The sequence below is a fragment of the Calidris pugnax genome, unplaced genomic scaffold (genome assembly GCF_001431845.1).
Source record: "Calidris pugnax isolate Ruff unplaced genomic scaffold, ASM143184v1 scaffold262, whole genome shotgun sequence".
Classification (NCBI taxonomy): domain Eukaryota; kingdom Metazoa; phylum Chordata; class Aves; order Charadriiformes; family Scolopacidae; genus Calidris; species Calidris pugnax.
This window is the reverse complement of record NW_015091043.1, coordinates 966,701-987,328: the sequence shown is the minus strand read 5'-3', so window position 1 is coordinate 987,328 and position 20,628 is coordinate 966,701. Positions and strand designations below refer to the sequence as shown.

Here is a 20,628-nt window from a genome sequence, read left to right as displayed (position 1 = left end):
TCATATCTACCCTGACTGCTCAGTGAATCAACAGCACTCAAAAAGATACTCTAAGAACTTTGATAACCACTGTATTCACTGGAAAAGATTGGAAATTGCAGACTTGTTATAGCTATTTACTAGATCCATGGTCAAATTATATTTTTAATTCTTCCCCCCAAAAATGTCTTTTAACTTTACCCCCAACATTAAACTTAACAAAAGGATAATGTCCAGAAAAAGCATGAAATCTGTCGATGTCATAACATCTACAACAAAAAATTGCTGCTGGGTTAATTGTACGGTCTTGTTGCAAAAATCATGCAGAAACTGCATGGACAGCAACAACTGCAATAGGGAAAAAGAAGAATAAATGAAGAAACAAAATCACTTTATTTTCCTGTCACTTTTCTTACTAATCTCAATACTATTACTAGCGGGAAAAAAAACCTGCTTGCAAAAAAAATAGTAAAATCATTTGACTACAGAAAAAACCCATCACAGTCCTGAGGTAATCATGCATCTGAACAAAATATTTGAATTGTTAATTAAAACGTGATCATGTTAATGCTGTTATCCATGTAAACTGACTCTTCCAAGTGCTGATGTTTCTGAATAACCGAAATTATCTGCTCCTCTATATCTATTGAACTCAATATTCTATTTTCAGACCATTGATTTCTCAACTGTGTATCCTATTGATTAATTCAGTTTTTAAATGCTCCTTTGCATTACATAATCTTGCTGTATGATAGCCATCTGGAGACAAATCTCGTAAATGGAATCAGTATACGAATGCACCTCTGCATATAGACCTTACTGTTTAGGCAGCAATGGGGAAGAATCTGTACTACACATCTTAAAAAAAATAATCAACTATTTTACAACACAATATAGCTTCCAATTTAATTTTGAAACTACAAGTGGTATAGCACAAGCAATAAGTATGCAGTATTGATAATAATTAATGTCCAAACTTTAATGTGGCATAAGCCACTCTATAAGCATGATCATTTCTGTACCATGAATAAGCAGGGGATTATGCCAAAAAACCAGTATGAAGCAACGCAATTAAAGACTGTATCATAGTGAAATCACAGAAGAGTGCCACTGTAAGGTGCCACCAAGCCTGGTGCCGGCATTTTCCGTACAATTCCACAACCACAGGTTTTCTTCACAACCATTTTTTTAATGCAGATTTGAAGATAAAACAGATTTTAGACTGGGCTGCAAAATCAAAATTGTAATTTCTCTATTTCTTTCATACTGACAATTGTTTGAGGGCAGAAATACACACAATTTACAGGCTTGAAGAACTATGATTTTATTTCCTGTTTTATGTATGCTGTAAAGACTGTGTTGCAAATCTGTTTTTAAAATTAACTCTATTTCAGAGTCCATCTGATATAAATAAATACTTCTGTCTTCAATTGCTATAACGCAAATTTGACTTTTTATAGATGCTTTTTACACCTTTTCAGAGATTTATAAATACAATTCTTCGAATAGCTTAATCTGCCATTATGAGAGATAACTGTCTTAGAGAGGAAGGGGGAAAAATGTCCCCATGGTTTACTTTCATGTTCCTGCATTGATTTCAAAGACTTCTTCCAATCAGTCATAAGTGAGATAAAAGAAACAGCTACAAAAATGAGATAAAGAAGCAGAGAACTCCATAAAACCACAATAATATTAGGGAAAACAGCAACTTTAAGCTGTCTGCTACAGTGCACAACTCCAGTGTTCTCTACATTTGGTACTGTTGACAACTTTTCCATATCATGTTATCATCATTAGTTTATGTGCCTGAATGATATCAAAGGAATCATATACGTTTTTAACTTAATGTTACTGACTTTTCCAGGAAATCCTCCACAGATAAGCTTTGCTTCCATTGATCCAAAACTGAAATAGTGATCATGTTCTGTGTTGAAGTAACTGAGACAAGAAGAGACAAAAAGAATCACAAAGAAAATATTAAAATTAATTTTTATTTTTATGTAGTGATCAAACCATTGCAGAGGCTAACCATACTTTACACAGGACATACAGAAGAAACAATGCTTTTAGTTTCCTTTAGCAAAAGAAAATGCAAATACACCAGAAAGATGCAAATAAATTTATATATATTTTTACCTCTATACTTGGAAATCCCCATTTTTTTCAGCATCTCAAAACCTCAACGTCACCTTTCAAACCTCTCCCAACTAATCAGATTTGGTACTTTACTTATCCCTGATAATTGCTTTTCTTCTATAACCACATGGCCAGACAGAATGTTTCCCAAAGATGTCTATAAACTAATCAAATATAATCCTCATTTATGGTGCTACATACACATAAATATCCATTACCCATGGCAATGAATATGTTTTACCTTCAAGAGCTATATAAACTGACATACTGTTACTTCTGGAAATGACTTCTTTTTTACCAGATTTACTATATTATGGACAAACACAAGTTTTTCCTTTAATCCACATTAAATCTAAACTGAAACTTAAGGACTGTATAACCTACTTCTAGTCCATGGCTTTCTATACTTATCATCAGCAAAGAGTCCAGTGAGATGATACTTTTCATCTTGATGTAAACAAGGAGGCAAGCAAAGCGATAATCTCCAGATGGAAAACTTCTGCCTTGCCATGCTCTGCACAAAAAAAGGCACATGATAAAATTATGAGAGAGACAGTTCGATTCTTTTTCTTTTTGTGCATTGCCTTTCCAGTTGAACGAACAGTTCCACTGTTTCCATGTGTTTTCTGCCAGCACATGATATTTTGTATTTAAACCTCATTTCTGTAAAAGTGACACAGTCAAAACTAAAAGAAGATACTAACTTTCACCTCACTTGATATTTAACTTTTGATCTACACTTCTTCATATGCAAAACTGCACATATGCTTAGCTACACTTACCTAAACTTTGCATGTGTTTATCACAGAATCACAGAATCTTCTAGGTTGGAAGGGACCTTAAAGATCATCTTGTCCAACCGTCAACCTAACTGACAAAAATAGACACCCACACAACAAACAAGGAGCATCATCACTAAACCATACCTCCCAGCACTTCATCAACCTGTCTTTTGAACACCTCCAGGGATGGTGCCTCAACCACCTCCCTGGGCAGCCCATTCCAATGTCTGATAACCCTTTCAGTGAAAATTTTTTCCTAATATCCAGCCTGAACCTACCCTGGTGCAACTTGAGGCCATTTCCTCTTGTCCTGTCGCCTGTGACTTGAGAAAAGAGACAGACCCCCATCTCTCTACACCCTCCTTTCAGGGAGTTGTAGAGAGCAATAAGGTCTCCCCTCAGCCTCCTCTTCTCCAGGCTGAATAACCCCAGTTCCCTCAGCCTCTCCTCATAAGACTTATTCTCCAGACCCCTCACCATTGATGTGTATAAGCTGGCCAGAAACAATTTTAAATCATTCCCACTATTGCTGTTTTAAGAGCTTATAAGATTCTAAAGCTTCTCAGCTTTCATAAGCTAAAACAAAAGCGCTATATAAAATCTTTTACCTTCAAGAAAAACAACAGGGAAGCATGGTAATAATCAATTTAATTCTAGAATTAAATAGTCAACATGGCAAATTCAGTAACTCTCCACTAAAGACCAACTTCAAAAAACTATCCAACAGTTAGTTTGTCACACACGCCCATGTGCAGTACTGTATAAATAGCACAGAACCGTAGAATAAACAGTGAGCTTAGGAAGTAGAGAAAAACTATTCTTACACAGGGGTTTGGATTTAACAAGTTTATACCTTAGAAAGAAGTTGTTCTCAAATATTTTGGGATGTAAAGGTATATTGGAAAAGGCAACTAACTATACAAATGGGGAGAACATCATGAATGACACCAGAAACTTCTCTCTAGTTCTAGGTCCATTGCCTGACTTCAGCTCTGTTTCTTCAAGGTCCTAGAAATGTCCACCCACTGCAGCATATGCAGTCAATCCAGTTATAGCTTGCACCATTAGACATCTCAGGTGACAAACTAGAAATGGTTCACTGACTTGGATTTCTACCAGAACAGCAGTGCTGTTGGTGCATGTGTTGAACCTTCCTGTATAGGCAGAGAGAAAATGGGGGAGAAAAAAAAAAATAAAGGAAGACAAAAAAAGATGTGGGAAGTAATCTGAGCACTGTCACATCTGTGAGAGGTCACTATTACAGATTCTTTTTTCCTTAACAGTTTAAACCTTTGTGGGATAGTTACAAATCTGTAAATGCCAGTTAATTTTAACTAAAAAGGCAAAAAACTACTGCCATCATAACATCTTTTCTGTAGAAGGGTCTTGCAAAAAATTGATAAACACCATATTGATCCAATGCATTCCCTCTTTCCTGAGTCAAAGCGTGACATTTCCTCGTGATCTTCTTTGCAAATTCTGAACAAAGAAGGTAAAACCAGACAGGTACAGGCAACTGGACATGTTTTCTACATGTTACTGGCCAGACATCACTTTAAGTAATCTGTATTGAAGTTACTGCTAAAACAACTACATTTATCATAAAATATAGTACAGCTAGTGAAGTTCCTGGTAGAGATCACAGGAACAGAAAGAGCTGATGATAACCTTTCTCTTCATTAAAACAAGCCTCAAGGATTGCAACATAAGAGCTCTCAAAGTACTCTTACATAAGAATGACCTGCTGGAGTTTCAGTAGAAACTACTGAACAAGTAAGTACAAGAAATAATATGACACAAATCAAAAAGAAATTGGAAAGAAATTGGAAAGAACTGTCTGTCATGTTGGACAGGGCTCTGAGCCCCTGTTCATTGCAGGGGGCTTGGACTAGATGGCCTTTAAAGGTCCCTTCCAACCCAAACCATTCTATGATTAAGAGGATTCCACGTCCAGCTGAGCCAGATGTAAAGGGGAATCAGAGCTTGATACACTCATCAAATCCCAGCATTTCCCAAGAATTGGAGGCATTTAGCAAGTGCACTTGATATATCAGAGGCCTGAAAAGTCATTGTAACTCCCACGTACTTTCTAGCAGGAGGGAAGAAGTTAGGCATACAGCATTTCTCCAGCTGCATGCCAGGAGAAGTGGTGTATGGGCTTACTCTCTCCCTGAGCTCTTGAAGGCATCATGTCTCACTACCTCATTCTTCTGGTCACACACTGGCAATATCCCCTCTTTGCAAAGCACCACTCCACTCTGCCAGAGAGGTTTTTTATTTGGCTCATGGCTTTTCTTTGAAAACATAAATAAGTAAAAACTCAATTAAGTAAGATTGTGTGCTTGAGTGATAAGCAGCTGGTAACATCAGGCAACTGTAGACAGGAAGAAAAACAAGACCATAACATTTCTATATCATAGAATAGAATCATAGAATCATAGAATCATAGAATCATTGAGGTTGGAAGAGACCCTTGGGATCATCGAGTCCAACCATCTACCCTACTCTACAAAGTCCTCCCCTACACCATGTCCCTCAGTACCCCATCTAAACGTCCCTTAAACACATCCAGGGACGGTGACTCAACCACCTCCCTGGGCAGCCTGTTCCAATGCCCGACCACTCTTTCAGTGAAAAATTCCTTCCTAATGTTCAATCTAAACCTACCCTGTTGGAGCTTGAAGTCGTTCCCTCTCATTCTATTGTTAATTACCTGTGAGAAGAGACCAGTACCAACCTCTCTACAGTGTCCTTTCAAGTAGTTGTAGAGAGTGATGAGGTCTCCCCTCAGCCTCCTCTTCCTCAAACTAAACAGCCCCAGCTCCTTCAGCTGCTCTTCATATGATTTGTCTTCTAGGCCCTTCACTAGTTTCGTTGCCCTCCTCTGCACTCGCTCCAGCACCTCGATATCTCTCTTGGATTGAGGTGTCCAGAACTGGACACAATACTCGAGGTGTGGCCTCACCAGTGCTGAGTACAGGGGCACAATCACCTCCCTACTTCTGCTGGTCACGGTATTTCTAATACAAGCCAGAATGCCATTGGCTTTCTTGCCCCCCTGGGCACACTGCCGGCTCATATTCAGCCGCTTGTCGATTAGAACCCCCAGGTCTCTTTCCTCCAGGCGGCTTTCCAGCCACACTTCCCCAAGCCTGCAGCGCTGCATGGGGTTATTGTGGCCCAAGTGCAGGACCCGGCACTTGCCCTTGTTGAAACTCATGCCATTGATCTTGGCCCAGTGATCCAATCTATCTAGGTCCCTCTGTAGGGCTTCCCTATCCTCCTGGGAGTCAACACTCCTGCTTAACTTGATATCATCTGCAAACTTGCTGATGATTCACCCTATGTCCTTATCGAGATCATCAATAAAGACGTTAAATAGAAATGGTCCTAGCACTGAGCCCTGAGGCACACCACTAGTGACCAGCCGCCAGCTGGATTTAAATCCATTGAGCACCACTCTTTGGGACCTTCCAGTCAGCCAGTGCTTGATCCAACAGATCGTATGCTCGTCCAGGCCATGTGAAGCCAGTTTTTCCACCAGATTTGTATGGGGGACAGTGTCAAATGCTTTTTGAAAATCCAGGTATACATATATATATATATATACACACAGGTATATATATCTTAACTGATCAACATCTATCAAGCCAAAATATTCATTGTAGGTGTGAAAAAACCATCTGCTCTCCATGAATTTAATCTAAAACATTGTAAAAACTCTTCCCTATCAACAGTAGGGAATACTGATGTATGTGTATCACTATCCTAATACATATTGAAGTAGCTAGAAAATTGGATTCGTTCTCCAAAAAAGCAATTGAATTTTATGCATTAGAAGTCACAGTGCATTCTCCAAAGAACTCTCTGCATGGGAAACTGGCTATAAAACATAATTATAAGTGCAACAAACACTAAAAAAAAAATAAAATTGATGCTCTTTCGTTTTGGCAAAATTGTACTTTAATTTTTTGCTTAAAGAACCTGTAATCACTTAACTATGTTATCCCAGCAAATGCAGTACAGCCTCACTGAAACAGAATTCCTAAGAAAGTAGTGCTCTATATCTTTTTTAATGTGCACTCAATCTTTTCTTCAGTTACTGACATATTTATTTCGGAATATTAAGAAAAATAATAAAACTATACCTCATATAAATAGTCTGTTGAATGATACTTCAAAGCTGTAAACATCTTGTTTTGTGATTTTTTCAACACCTCTTCTGTCTAGAAGATATACAGAATATGGATTAGTTAAAAACTTCCTATATAATGAAAAATGATGAAAGAGAAGGTTGAAATCAAGCTTCAACAATAATAACTTTCTAATTTCTGCACATGCACCTTGGAATCAATTTCCTATAGAGGAAAGATACCTGAAGTATTCAGAATTCTTCCTTTGGGAGGTTGCTAACAGCAGACTAATCACAGACCACACACACTTTATTTTTTTCCAAAAGAACTGGGCTTTTGGTTTGGTGGGGTTTTTTTGGTTTGGGTTGGGTTTTTTGGGGGGTGTTTTTTTGTTCATTTGTTTGTTTGGGTTTTTTTGTTTGAGGGTTTTGTTTGTTGTGGTTTTGGGTTTTTTTGTTTGTTTTTTTTTTGGTTTTTTTTTTAGCTTGGCCCTCCCTTTGCTGTTTGTTTCACAGAAAACCTTTCAAATCATTAAATGAATGTTAAGCAATACAAATTACCTCCCCCTAAGCACTAATTTTGAGAAACGAACTGATTGAATTAATTTTTATGGATTCTAAATTAGCTCTTAAAGATAGCACTTCAGCTTTCTAAACTATTAACTTTTCACCGCCCCACGTATTTATGAGCGGACTTTTTTTCTGTCCTTCAGTTTTACAAGAGAAAAGGTGATTGTGTAGGCTAGTTGTGAGGAAGAGGTCCTGCTGGAACATCAGGTCTCTAAATTAGTTCATGCTTCTGATGGGAACCAGGAGCGAGATGAAAACTATACATGGACAGAGATAAAGTGTGAGTACAAAACAGGATGTACCGTTGCTCAGTTTTGTATGCATAAGGTAAGAAAATACTTGTGCTTAATTAAAATGTGTCTGGAGAGTCAGGGCTAAAGCAAAATAGATCTATCCAAAAAGCATACAATGTAAATGAAATGTAACCAACATGAATTCTAGGGCCATAAGGGAAACTTGTGACAGAAGGCTGCTTCGGTATATATATCAGCAGGCATCAGTAACATGGTATTAGGCTAAAATTGCCTAGGCAACAGTGTTGGAAATACCAAATTCTGGTATGGATATAACAGAATTAGGACCAATGGGGAAAAACTAATAAGAGGCTGATTGCTTATTTGAGAGGAGTCTGTGCAGAGAAAAGGAAGTGCAGTGGAAGTATAAAGGTAGGTTCAGGAAAAGAATCAGGGCATAAGGTATAAAATCGGATGGAGAATGCAGCTTAGGGGAACCTTCCGATGGAAAGAGTGTGGATGGTTAGAGAGGGGAGTGAACCCAACCCATAGACCAAAAATGCTGGGAATGTGCAGGAAAACCCTTTGGACAACCTCCTGGCCCTTCTATAAGGTCTAAGTCCAACAGACTTGGTGTGGGAGGGTGAAGCAAGAAGGGATGCATTTGTAAGAAGGGACAGATTTGTACTTTAATACTCATTGCAGGAAGAATAATTCTATCCAAGGGAATTGATTCAGGCAATAGAATTGCAACTTAATATTATTGATACTATCACTTTATAAGGTCTTTTTGTAGCAATATAACCATGCATTCATGCAAACACTAAGCAATAGAATTGCAACTAATACTCGCAGTGATATAATTGTGAATTAATACAGCTAATAGTAGTGAACTTACAGTAGCCACTTCAGGTACTAGCAGTTTCTTAAGGCTGTGTCAATCAGAAAACATCAAAACCACGTCAGTCAGGTGTGTGGGAAAGTGGGAAAGTGGGACTTAGAAATACTACTCTGTGAGGACACAAGGAAATCCAAGCATACTTAAAACCTTTTAAGTTTTTTTTTAAGAAGAAACGATAAAACTGCAGAACGGCGTTTACCCCCTTTCACTGAGAACTCCAGGGGAACACCGCTTTAAGCAGGTGAAATGCGCAGTTCTCAGGCACTTCTACCGCCACGGGAGGTTTTTAAACCCGCAGTTTTCAAAATCGGTGACAAACCGGCAGGGACCGAGTGGCGATGTGCGGCGGAAAGGGAGAGGGGCGAAGACACAAACTAACCTGGGGTCCAACACCACACGGCCGCCGCCGCCGCCGCCTTTACCTCAGGGCGACCGCCGCCGGCCCCGCCCCGCCCTCCGCCTGCGCGGGAAGCCCACCGGCGCCTCTGATTGGCTGCCACCTTCCCGCCCTTGGCCCCCGCGGCCGGCCGGGGCTTCCCGCCCTGGAGGCCGCCGATGGCCGCCCTCAGACCCCACTGCGGAGCTGCCAGGGGGCGGAGAAGGAGGGGAGCGGCTTCCCAGTAGTTCTGTGCCTCGTCCCTGGCTTCTGAGAGTACCCGGGCAGACATTTTACCTCAGGGAAAGGGCTATTTATTCGGAGTTGGCTCAGGGCGGTCTGCGGGAGGCCTCTGGAAACCGACCGTGGGTGCTGCGTTATTCTTAAATACTGCACTCTTTCCTCTACAGGCAGCATCACCAAGGGGTTAGAAGCAGATAGCCCCAAATCTCTAAATAAAAGAAAAATTGTCAGGAGGAGCAGATAGGAAAACTTACATGCTCCTCAAAGCAGAGCTGAAAATACTTTCAAAGCAGTAAATGCAATTAAGAAAATAAGTTTCATCTTTTGTCTACCGGTAGCAGCTTGTATGGGAGAAGAAAGAGAAGAAATAAAGAGATAAGTTTGTTTTTTAAAGCGATTGTATCTAGAACTTCTGCTGACCTGCTGTCTGTTTCCTGGGGAGCAGAGATCAGAGCAGAGCAGAGGCCAGAATTTAATATCCAGAAATTCTTCCGCTTCTTGTGCCCAGCAAGCGTATGAAATGTCAATTTATACAAATAGCTGTCAACTTTGGGAAAAAGGCTTTTTTAATTTATTTTCCCAATCCCCCTGCTTTTAATTGGCTGCATAGATTGCTCCCTCTGTCTGTTGACAGGCTGCTGTCTGTTGAACAAATCGCTGTGTTTCTCAGCAGGCAGTTTAGCATGGGATTTCTGCTGTGGTCCAGGCTCTAACTAATCCCTGGCCTGACAGAAGTTTCAAGATGAGTTGTGAGAATGTTCATTCTTCTCCCTCCCTTGGCTTTTCACACATCCCAGCTACAGTTAGGCTTCTGATGCGGTTCTGTGTGCTGGAATGGCACCTTCTTACTGTGGCTGGCACCACGAAGTCAGTATATTGAGTGTCCTTACCTCCTCCTTTTACCTTACAAGTGCATACCCACAGGGGGTACATCAGAAGTGCAGAAATCTTTGGTAATGCTGCAGCAGGTGCATCCAGCCTGTTGCTACCATAATCTGGGGAGTCTGGAAAATTTAGCCCCTCCAAGAGCTCCTTGCAGGCTGAGTCCCAGGTGGGAATAGATTTCTGTGGGGAAAAAAAAAGTTACTCTTTTCACTCTGGCTTTAAGTGCTCTGTTAACTTTTGTACATCCCAGTGAGTGAAAAAGTAAGTTAAAAGCAGCCTAGTGCTGTCTTTACCACAACAAAGTACGCAGTTTTTTTGTTGTTTTCTTTTTTAAACTGAGAGGATGGGTTTAGCCCAGCATTAGCACAGAGGTTTTTTTCCAAGCACAAGCATATTGCAAATGTTTCCCAGACACTTGTCCCTATGAAAAGTGCAAATGCCAATACTTTATTATTATCTCAGTATTTATATTTTTAAAAAGTATTTATCTTCTTATCTATAAGAATTAGAAGACAAATTGTTGGGCCAAGTAGGCGTGATGTACAAAGCACAGGAACTTCCAATTAATTTCATAAGCGCTCCTTTCCCAGTTGGAATACGGAGAAAGGCATGTTTTTATCCTAAACCAGGAAACAAAATAACAGTATATGATGGGTAACTGAACAGGATGTTACAGCAGAGAAATGCCCCTTAATAGCAAAGCCTTTGAAGTACCTTGAAAAGGTAAAAGTAATGACAATCACTACAGCAGATCAAGCACTTACGCAGCTACTCCAAGAAACAAGGCAGCAACATGTACTCTGAGTAACGTGATAGACATATTCTGTGAAGATTACAATATTTCCAGTTTTTCTTCATCAGATTGAAGGGTTAATGGGGTACACATCCTGCAGGAAAAAAAAAAAAGGCAACAATTCATAGTTAAATCCATGACTTTTTTCCTCAGATATATCTGTAGATCTGGATGTCTGTACATACAACTTTTGAACAGATGCATAGGGATTGTTTGTATGGCTGACAAAAGGTGGCAAGTGGTATACACTAGTTATATTACTGCTGTTACAATTAAGATCACAAATGGAAGAAGCCTTTCCAGCCCACTACCCGAACCCAGGCAAAGCCTTCTTCCATGCAGGATGCAGTGGGGGCTGTGTGAAATCCAAGTGGTAGCTTTGGTACTCACAGGGCAAGCACACACTTTCCTCATAAGACAACATGCTGCATCTCCGTTGGATATCTTGTGAGTAAAGGAGGAGAATAACATGAGTGCCAATTAGCGTTTAGAGACAAGGATGTTGTGTTGGGACAGTATAATATGCTTTGCACAAATCCACGTAGATGACATCAATCGCTCTCCACGTATCCACCAATGCTATAATGCTGTCGTAGAAGGTCACCAGATTTGTCAGGCACGATTTTCCCTTTGTGAAGCCACATTGGCTGTCACCAATCACCTCTCTGTTTTCCATGTGCCTTAACAGAGTTTCCAGGAGGATCTGCTCCATGACCTTTCCTGGGCACAGGGGTGAGACTGACCAGCCTGTAGTTCTCCAGGTCTTTTTAAAAATGGGGGTTATATTTCCTCTTTTCCAGTCGCTGGGAACTTCAGCAGACTGTCACAACTCTCAAATATGGTGAATGGTGGCTTAGCAACTTCATCTGCCGGTTCCCTTGGGACCCTCGAATGCATCTCATCAAGTCCCATGGACTTGTGCACATTCAGGTTCTTTAGATGGTCTTGAACCTGATCTCCTCCTACGGTGAGCAGCAAGTACTTCATTGTCCCAGTCCTTGCTTTGGAGTCTGTGAATTGGGTGGCACGGGTCTTGTTGACAGAACTGTTATATCTTTTGTAAATATGATTATATAAATACAATCACTTGTGCCAGTTATAGAACAGCAGCTGAGAAAAATCTTGTTTATACATATGTGCTTACCTAGCAGAAGAAAAGAATGCAGAAAAATTACTAATATGAAGGAACACACAGCTTTTAAAAATACCTCTGCGGTGGTCTAATTGTCTCATATCCAATTTAGGACTGGCTCTGTAAAGTATGCGACCGAGTCCTTAATGAGCTGTCTGCTTCCTTGTGAATAAGGTAATTAAATTAGTTGCAAGGTAAAACACTGTTCTGTGCAGGAGGAGGAATAAAGACCCAAGGGAGAGCAGGGAGAATCCATCTTATGAAGTGGTCTGTGTCACAGTACCGTGGAAGTGGCAAGAATCACAAGTAAGCATGCATTTCAGGATGAAAGCTAGATAATCACAGAATCATAGAATAGAATCATAGTATCGTCCAGGCTGGAAGGGACCTCCAAAGGTCATCTAGTCCAACCCCCCCGCAGTCAGCAGGGACACCCCCAACTAGACCAGGTTGCCCAGGGTTGAGCCTCACCTTCAATATCTCCAGGGAAGGGGCCTCAACCACCTCCCTGGGCAACCTGTTCCAGTGCTCCACCACCCTCACAGTCAAGAACTTTCTCCTAAACTACTCTGAAGCCAATCTTTTATGTCCTGCTGCTTCTCTCTTATGTTGCAGACTCCTGCAGAGATTGAGAGACGGGACACAGCTTGATGCGAGCAAAATGTTCTGTTTATTGTGTGAAATTATTTGTTTATATACGTTTACATTAGCTGCGTGTTTTAAACAGATTGGTCCTTTGTACATACACTACTTGTGCGGCTACACCTAATTGGTCAGCGATGCGCTAGCAACCACGTCTTATCTCAAGGACACATTCCTTGGGGCCTCCTTAGGTAGGGGCCTGAAACTTGCTTACCTGGGTGCTGCACCATTTGCCGGGTTTCTGGTATCAGGCCCTCATTTTGCCCTTTTATGGTGATGGCCATCTTCAGTTTCCCATGGTTTATGGCCTACAAGTTCCAGCACATCCTGGCTAATGAGTTGAGCGGTACTCGGGGTTCTGCTCTTCAGGCCTCGTCCCACATCTCCCCCTTCCTGTTGCACATAAAGTAACCTTCTTCATCAAGCGTGCTATTATTTTTTGCAAGCATTGCAAGAGATAGGGCAAGAAAAGCAGTAAAAGGATAAAAGCGGCTAAAGCATACACGATCACCTTTACCAAACTTCTAAACCATCCTGACAGACCCCATCCCCCAAAAAGTTTATCTAACCCATCCCAACTATTGTCTCGTCAGAGTTTAAAGACCCCAGCCTTAAGCTGTCAAATGCTGGCATGGATCGATTCCGAGTGGTTGGAGAGATTCATACAACACATGCCTTCAAAATCCTCACAGCCATGGCCTTGCACTAAAAGCAAAAAATCTACAGCAGCTCTATTTTGCAATGGAGCATGGTGAACACTATCAACATCTAATAAAGGCCAGACAATGCACTACTAGTAGCATTGGTCTGTTTAGGAAGCCAGCAGCCAAGCTTACCTAAAGGCGCTAATGCTCTCCCAGCGACAACTCCAGGTAACAAAAGAGAGGCGGTAAAGCATTGACTAAAAGACCAAAACTCCACATTATCACTACAATTGGGGGTATATGCATGGATGCCACTCTTCGCCCTATGAGAAAGACGGTGTTGTAAAATCATAGATGTATTAGGAGTCAGGACAGAAAGGCATCCGAGGCTACACGGACCTCCTATTATGTGAGAAGGGATAACGGGCCATGCCCTATCCCCACAGATCAAAAATATCCCTGATGGTAATTGAAGGGGAACATTACTAGACTGAGATAAATTTCTTGCCATGTAATTACACCAAGCGCTTGCGTTTTTAAAAGCGGGATGGGCAGGAGAGACATCCCATGCCCTAGACTGATTTTTTCCTGTATAGTTATACTTAACACAGAAGTCCATTTTTACTGATCCGAGGAGCTCAATCTCTTGTGGCTCTAGGGTAGCGGGTGGGAGATAGGGGGTCCACCCAACTCAATTATCGGTCACATTTTTGGACACGTTTCTGGATGGAAAAATGAATTGGAGTCCCATAGGTATCAGCCACTCGCCCAGCGGCAAGCCCACGAGGCACGTAGAAAAGAGGTTAGGGTAGCGGGTGGGAGATAGGGGGTCCACCCAACTCAATTATCGGTCACATTTTTGGACACGTTTCTGGATGGAAAAATGAATTGGAGTCCCATAGGTATCAGCCACTCGCCCAGCGGCAAGCCCACGAGGCACGTAGAAAAGAGGTTATTAAGAGAGGCAGTAGCAAGACACAAAGTGTCTTGTCTGGTCATATTTGCCAATGTGACCCACACATTTACTTTAGGAAGAGGAGGGGGAAAAAGGTTGCCCCAAAGAGGTAAGGGTCCTACGCCTATTATTATCAGAACCAGAAACTCAATTATGTTCTTTCAAAGCAACAAGAGTCAAAGTCTGACCCTATCCAGACGCTCTGAGGCTCCCTCAGCGTCTTAGTCATCAGTGTCTCCATCGTTCGCAGTCCCAGAGGGCTCAGGAGTTTGTTGATCAAAGAGATGATCGGAGTCGTCACTCGATGATTGTGGCAGGGATTCACCAAAGGGTCCCACGTTCTTCGCCGGAATCCACCTGGGGCCTTTTTCTGTGGAGACACAAGCATAACCTCTTCCCCACATAAAAAGAGGATATGGTCCCATGATCTTACCTGTTTCTGGATCACGAACCAACACCAGGGCTTTAATTCATGCTTCAAGTGAAGCATTCACATTAAAATGCCGAACTATCGGAGGATTATTATCTATTAAAGAACAATTCAAAAAGTTAAAAACATACAAAGCTTTCTGTAGTCGTTCCCCAGGGGTGGCAGTCCCCATTCCCCCTGTCTGTTGTTGCAATATGTGCTTCAAAGACTGGTGGGAGTGTTCAATCAGAGACTGACCTGTAGGGGAATGAGAAATGCTGGTAATGTGGGTTATACCCCAGGAGTCAAGAAAGGCTTTTGTTGCAGTTGAGACATATGCAGGGCTGTTGTCCGTTTTTCTTGGAGAGGGTATGCCCAAGGTGGCAAAAGCATGCACGTGCCTTTTTCCCTGTGAGGCAAGAAGCAAACCAAGCACCTGAAAATGTTTCAATAGAGGAATGGACGTATTTCAATTTACCAAACTCTGGACAGTGCGTAATTTCCGTTTGCCACGGCTCTGCAGTCCTCTAGGATTGACCCCTCCTGCTATCGATGGGCAGGAATGCCTTTGACAGTCAGGACATATGGCAACAATAGTAGATGCTTGTTGGGAGGTAAGCCCAAACTGCAATTTGAGACCTCCAGCATTCTGGGGAAAGAAAGAATGGCTGAGTTTAGCCTGTGCTATACGATCCGGCAATACCTGTACTGGTAATGTCAGCAAATCAGCTCGTCAGTTCCCTTCTGCAATAAAACCAGGTAGAGAAGTGTGTGACCTGACATGCATAACTAAATTGGGGTGAGGACGAGAGTCCAAGAGAGAGATAAGTTCCTGTAATAAAGCAAATAGTTCGGAATGTGAGACATTACGTAATACAGATGCCTCAGCTTGCTCAACAATCCCTGCAACATGGGCTGAATCAGTGACAAGGCTAAGTGGCGTAGACCGTTTTCGAAAAACTTGAACAACTGCAGTTAGCTCCACTACCTGGGGAGAACCAGGAACGGTTTCTATGTCCGATTCCCATTGTTCATTCTGGACATCCCACCACAGAATGACTGATTTGTGCGATTTTTCAGATCCGTCTATGAATACAGTAAGGGTTTGTAATGGCTGATCGCTCCTTTTCGGTCTGGATAACAAGTGAAAGTCAACATTCAGCAGCTTATGTGAAGCTGGGTGGGATGTGAGTTGACCCGTGTAGTCTGCCAATGCCATAGTAAAGGTGTCTGACTGCTGATAAAGCCATTGTAAATACATGTTTGTCACAGGCAAGCAAATGTGAGCAAAGTCTATTCCTGACAATGTTAACAAGCGTTGCCTGGCTTTAATTATCAAGGAAGCAAATATCTCATGCTGTGTCGAAATGGTTTTTGTAGATTGATTCGGCAAGAAAACCCATTCGATAATCAGCAGTGGGTCTGATTTCTGAGGGTCCCATTGAAATATTAATGCATGATATTGTCGAGCGGGGTTCAAAATGATTAGATAAAAAGGTAATTTGGGAGCCCATCGGTGTGCTTGTCTGAGAGTAATTGCCCTTGCAACCTTTTGTAACGATGACATAGCTTCTGGGCCAAGGCTACGAGGGCAACACAGATTTGTATCCCCTTTAAGTAATTCAAATAAAGGACACAATTCCACATTAGAAGTTCCTAACAGTGGTCAAACCCAATTGATTGTTCCCAACAATTTCTGTACATCATGCAAATTCTGCACGTCTGTGTCAATCTGTAAGGGTTGAGGAACTATAGTCTGGGCCCTTATGCGCCAACCTAAATATTTCCATGGGGGTATTTTTTGAACGTTCTCTGGTGCAATACAGAGGCCTGCTGAGTTGACAGCAGATATGACAAGGGCTACAGCTTCCTCCATGACCTCGTGATGTTGTGTGGCCACTAGGATATCATCCATGTAATGGTACAACAAGACATCGGACATTGCGGTCCTAACAGGACTAAGTACTTCAGCTACATACCACTGACAGATTGTAGGGCTGTTCTTCATTCCTTGTGGCAACACAACCCACTGGTATCTTTGCAATGGGGCTTGCATGTTGACACTTGGGACTGAAAAAGCAAATTTAGGAGCATCATTTGGGTGTAATGGGATATTAAAAAAGCAGTCCTTGAGGTCAATAACAGTCAAATGCCAATGTTGAGGAATCATAGTGGGGGACGAGAGTCCTGGTTGGAGGGCTCCCATGTCTTCCGTAGCATCATTAATTTTCTTGAGGTCATGGAGCAAGCGCCACTTGCCAGTTTGTTTCTTAATAACAAAAACAGGTGAATTCCAAGGACTAGTGGAAGGCATAATATGCCCTTTCATTAACCGTTCCATGACTAATTCTTGGAGGGCACAAAGCTTTTCCAGTGGTAAGGGCCATTGATCTACCCAAATAGGGGAATCAGTTTTCCATGTCAACTTTAGGGTGTCACACACTTCAATGGCCCTGTCTAAAAATGGGTCTGAATGGACATTCCCCACTGTGATAGCACATCACACCCCAACAGAATCATGGGAAAGGGTAACACAAAGAGTTTAACAGAGACTATATGCCCCTTCGGACCTTTGATTTGGATTGATTCCACACTTTGGTGGCTGTTACCAGTTCCCCCAATTCCAGCCAATGCTTGGGAAACGTTAGCCAGAGGCCATTGCGGGGGCCACTTACCACGAGAGATTACTGTAACATCAGCTCCAGTATCAATAATTCCATTTAGCACTACTTGCTGTCCTCTGCGGATAAGGGTACATTGACATACGGGTCGCTTTTGAGAAATAGATTGTACCCATAGAATTTGCAGGTTCTCTGTAGATCCAAACCCTCCCCTCCTTTGTTGAGGTTGACTAGAAACGGGGGAGTTTGTCCCCGCTGGAATCAATATTAATTGCGCTGTACAGCTACCTTTAGGTATTGTGCAGGGAGGAGATGGGGTCCATACCACAATCTTAATTTCATCAGTACTGTCAGAGTCAACTACCCCTGGTAATACAAAACGACCTGACAATGTTGTAGATGATCTTCCTAACAACAGCACTTGTGTTCCAGGGGGTGAGGGCCCCGAGATGTTTGTTGACAATAGGTGAACCAAGGAATCAAGTAACGTTACTGTGTAGGAGGTTGCTAGGTCCGATCTGGTGCTACCAGCTCTTGCTGGACAAAGACTTGAGGCACTGCTGCTTCCCTCCGTGGAGGTTGGAACGTTGGCTGTGGTACTTGTGTCTGCACACCTCGCTGCCTCGCGCTCCGTGATTGCTTTCCCTGGGTTGGCCCTGGAAATCATACTTAGACCGGCATTGATTAGCATAATGACGTCCTTTTCGGCATCTAGGGCAAATCCCAGGGGCTTGAGACTTAGCCCCTCCATTCGTGACCAGGTGTCGGGAGGAGGAGGATGTCGGGAGTGGGAGACGGACCCGGAGTAACGATGTAACCTCAATATGAGTATGATCGTTCTCCCTTTATTTATGTTTTTCCAAAGTATATATAGACAGGCAAGCAGAGCACGCGCTAGCGGTAGCTCTACGATTGGCTTACAATCTCTGTTCACGCGACCAGAGCGGTCACACAATTGGTGTAGACCCCTTGTCCACCCGCAGCAACATTCTCGCATCTTCTGGATGCGGTCCCGTTTATCTTATCTACCAAGTAGCTGCTGCTGCTTACTTCTGCTTTTTCCAGGAGAGCTCATGGTCATCTCCAGGCCTTTATCTACATCAAAGACTGGGTTGCTCATCGCAATTAAATCGTGGCCTTTTTCACACAGCCATTCCTCCACAATTCCCCATTTTTGTTTTTGAGCAATCCAGGCTTGTTTACTACTTTTAACATAGTTCTCTTAATACAACTAAGTACTAAACATAAGCACAGACCTATGATTACAAGGATTATTATAATGCGCAAGCCTTCAACAAGCAAGTCTACTAATCATTGCCGCATATTCCCAAACAAGATAATTAGCCACCCATCTAAAAACCCATGGTTTTGATGAATTTTGTTGGCATGTTTTTTTAACCACTACAACTGTTTATGAATTGATTTACTGTGATTGGACAAGTTCATACAGCACATGCCTTCAAAATCCTCACAACCATGACTTTGAGCTAATAGTACACACTATAGTTGCTAAATTCTTCTACCTTAAAGCCAGTTATTTCTATCAAACATGTCTGAAAAAGCTCTATAGCAGAGGCAAGCAATAGGCAAAAAGCTTGTTATCTTGTTTTGTTTGCCCAGGTAACCCACATATTTTCTCTGGGCTCAATTTTGTGAAGAGTCATTACCACCGGGATCAATATCCCTAGGGATATTGATCTTGGGATGTTCAGGATCTTGAACATCTGATCAAGATTGATCAAGATGTTCAGGATCTTGAACATCTTGGTTGTCAGGTGGATCATGTTGAATCAGAGCAGTTTTTATGACTCTACTGGGCACCCACACTGGACCACGATCATCTAATATAGTGTCTCTAATAACGCCACTCCAGCGTGTAGTCCTCGGAGGTGTTGAGGGATTCACTAGCCATGAAGGTGTGCTATCATCCTTTCTCCCCACACATAAGTCTAACTCCTCGAGCCGCTTTAAAACTGTCTGTAACATTTTTTTTTCTGTGGTGTCTGCGGACCGTTTACGACTCTTGTCGGGAGGCGGAGTTGACGGACCAGATGAATCGCTGAAGGGGGGCAGCGGTGGATACACGGCAGTCGGAGGCGCAGGAGGAGGTGCCGTGGGCGGAGGCCGAGACGCTGCTCCCCCCAGATCGATGAGATCAGTAGGTGTTTCAGGCCCCTCCTCTGCTGGAGTTTTCTGAGCAGGCACTTCCGCATGTGCGTTACTTTTCTGGTTTGACTTAGCAGCATTTACTTCCGCTTTTTCCGAGTTTTGCAAGGGGTTTAGCAGTAAATCTTTTCCCTCCTGAGGAGGGTCAGAGGTCTCATTAGCGCAAATTTCAGCAACAGTTTTACATGTGGACCCGGTCATTGCCTTTACTGCGGGCAGTCCCAAGAACTGCGCAATAAATCCAGGCTTGCCTTGAGGTTTTAAGGTGACTCTACTGGGCACCCACACTGGACCACGATCATCTAATATAGTATGCTTGGGAAACGTTAGCCAGAGGCCATTGCGGGGGCCACTTACCACGAGAGATTACTGTCATTACCACCGGGATCAATATCCCTAGGGATATTGATCTTGGGATGTTCAGGATCTTGAACATCTGATCAAGATTGATCAAGATGTGTATCAATAATTCCATTTAGCACTACTTGCTGTCCTCTGCGGATAAGGGTACATTGACATACGGGTCGCTTTTGAGAAATAGATTGTACCCATAGAATTTGCAGGTTCTCTGTAGATCCAAACCCTCCCCTCCTTTGTTGAGGTTGACTAGAAACGGGGGAGTTTGTCCCCGCTGGAATCAATATTAATTGCGCTGTACAGCTACCTTTAGGTATTGTGCAGGGAGGAGATGGGGTCCATACCACAATCTTAATTTCATCAGTACTGTCAGAGTCAACTACCCCTGGTAATACAAAACGACCTGACAATGTTGTAGATGATCTTCCTAACAACAGCACTTGTGTTCCAGGGGGTGAGGGCCCCGAGATGTTTGTTGACAATAGGTGAACCAAGGAATCAAGTAACGTTACTGTGTAGGAGGTTGCTAGGTCCGATCTGGTGCTACCAGCTCTTGCTGGACAAAGACTTGAGGCACTGCTGCTTCCCTCCGTGGAGGTTGGAACGTTGGCTGTGGTACTTGTGTCTGCACACCTCGCTGCCTCGCGCTCCGTGATTGCTTTCCCTGGGTTG

The 20,628-nt window shown here is 42.5% G+C and overlaps 1 protein-coding gene across 2 annotated transcripts in view; it reads right to left on the bottom strand.

Annotated features, from left to right (window-relative positions):
- The window catches only part of LOC106896437 (chromosome unknown open reading frame, human C9orf84), a 60,951-nt gene extending 41,090 nt beyond the window's left edge, over window positions 1-19,861 (bottom strand). The window contains exons 1-11 of one of the 2 annotated variants that reach the window (XM_014956446.1): window positions 15,071-19,861; window positions 14,592-14,929; window positions 13,641-13,771; window positions 13,019-13,197; window positions 11,421-12,174; window positions 11,002-11,124; window positions 10,243-10,417; window positions 9,407-9,560; window positions 7,046-7,123; window positions 2,500-2,629; window positions 1,836-1,917 (exon numbers count right to left, since the gene is read on the bottom strand). In XM_014956446.1, coding sequence (XP_014811932.1) covers window positions 1,836-1,917; window positions 2,500-2,629; window positions 7,046-7,123; window positions 9,407-9,526 — 410 coding nt within the window. In that variant the 5' untranslated portion in view covers window positions 9,527-9,560; window positions 10,243-10,417; window positions 11,002-11,124; ... (3 more) ...; window positions 14,592-14,929; window positions 15,071-19,861. Of the gene's footprint in view, window positions 1-1,835; window positions 1,918-2,499; window positions 2,630-7,045; window positions 7,124-8,730; window positions 8,814-9,406; window positions 9,561-10,242; window positions 10,418-11,001; window positions 11,125-11,420; window positions 12,175-13,018; window positions 13,198-13,640; window positions 13,772-14,591; window positions 14,930-15,070 lie in introns of those variants that run through there. The other variant, XM_014956447.1, reaches the window with a different exon arrangement.
- Window positions 19,862-20,628: the final 767 nt, after the last annotated feature.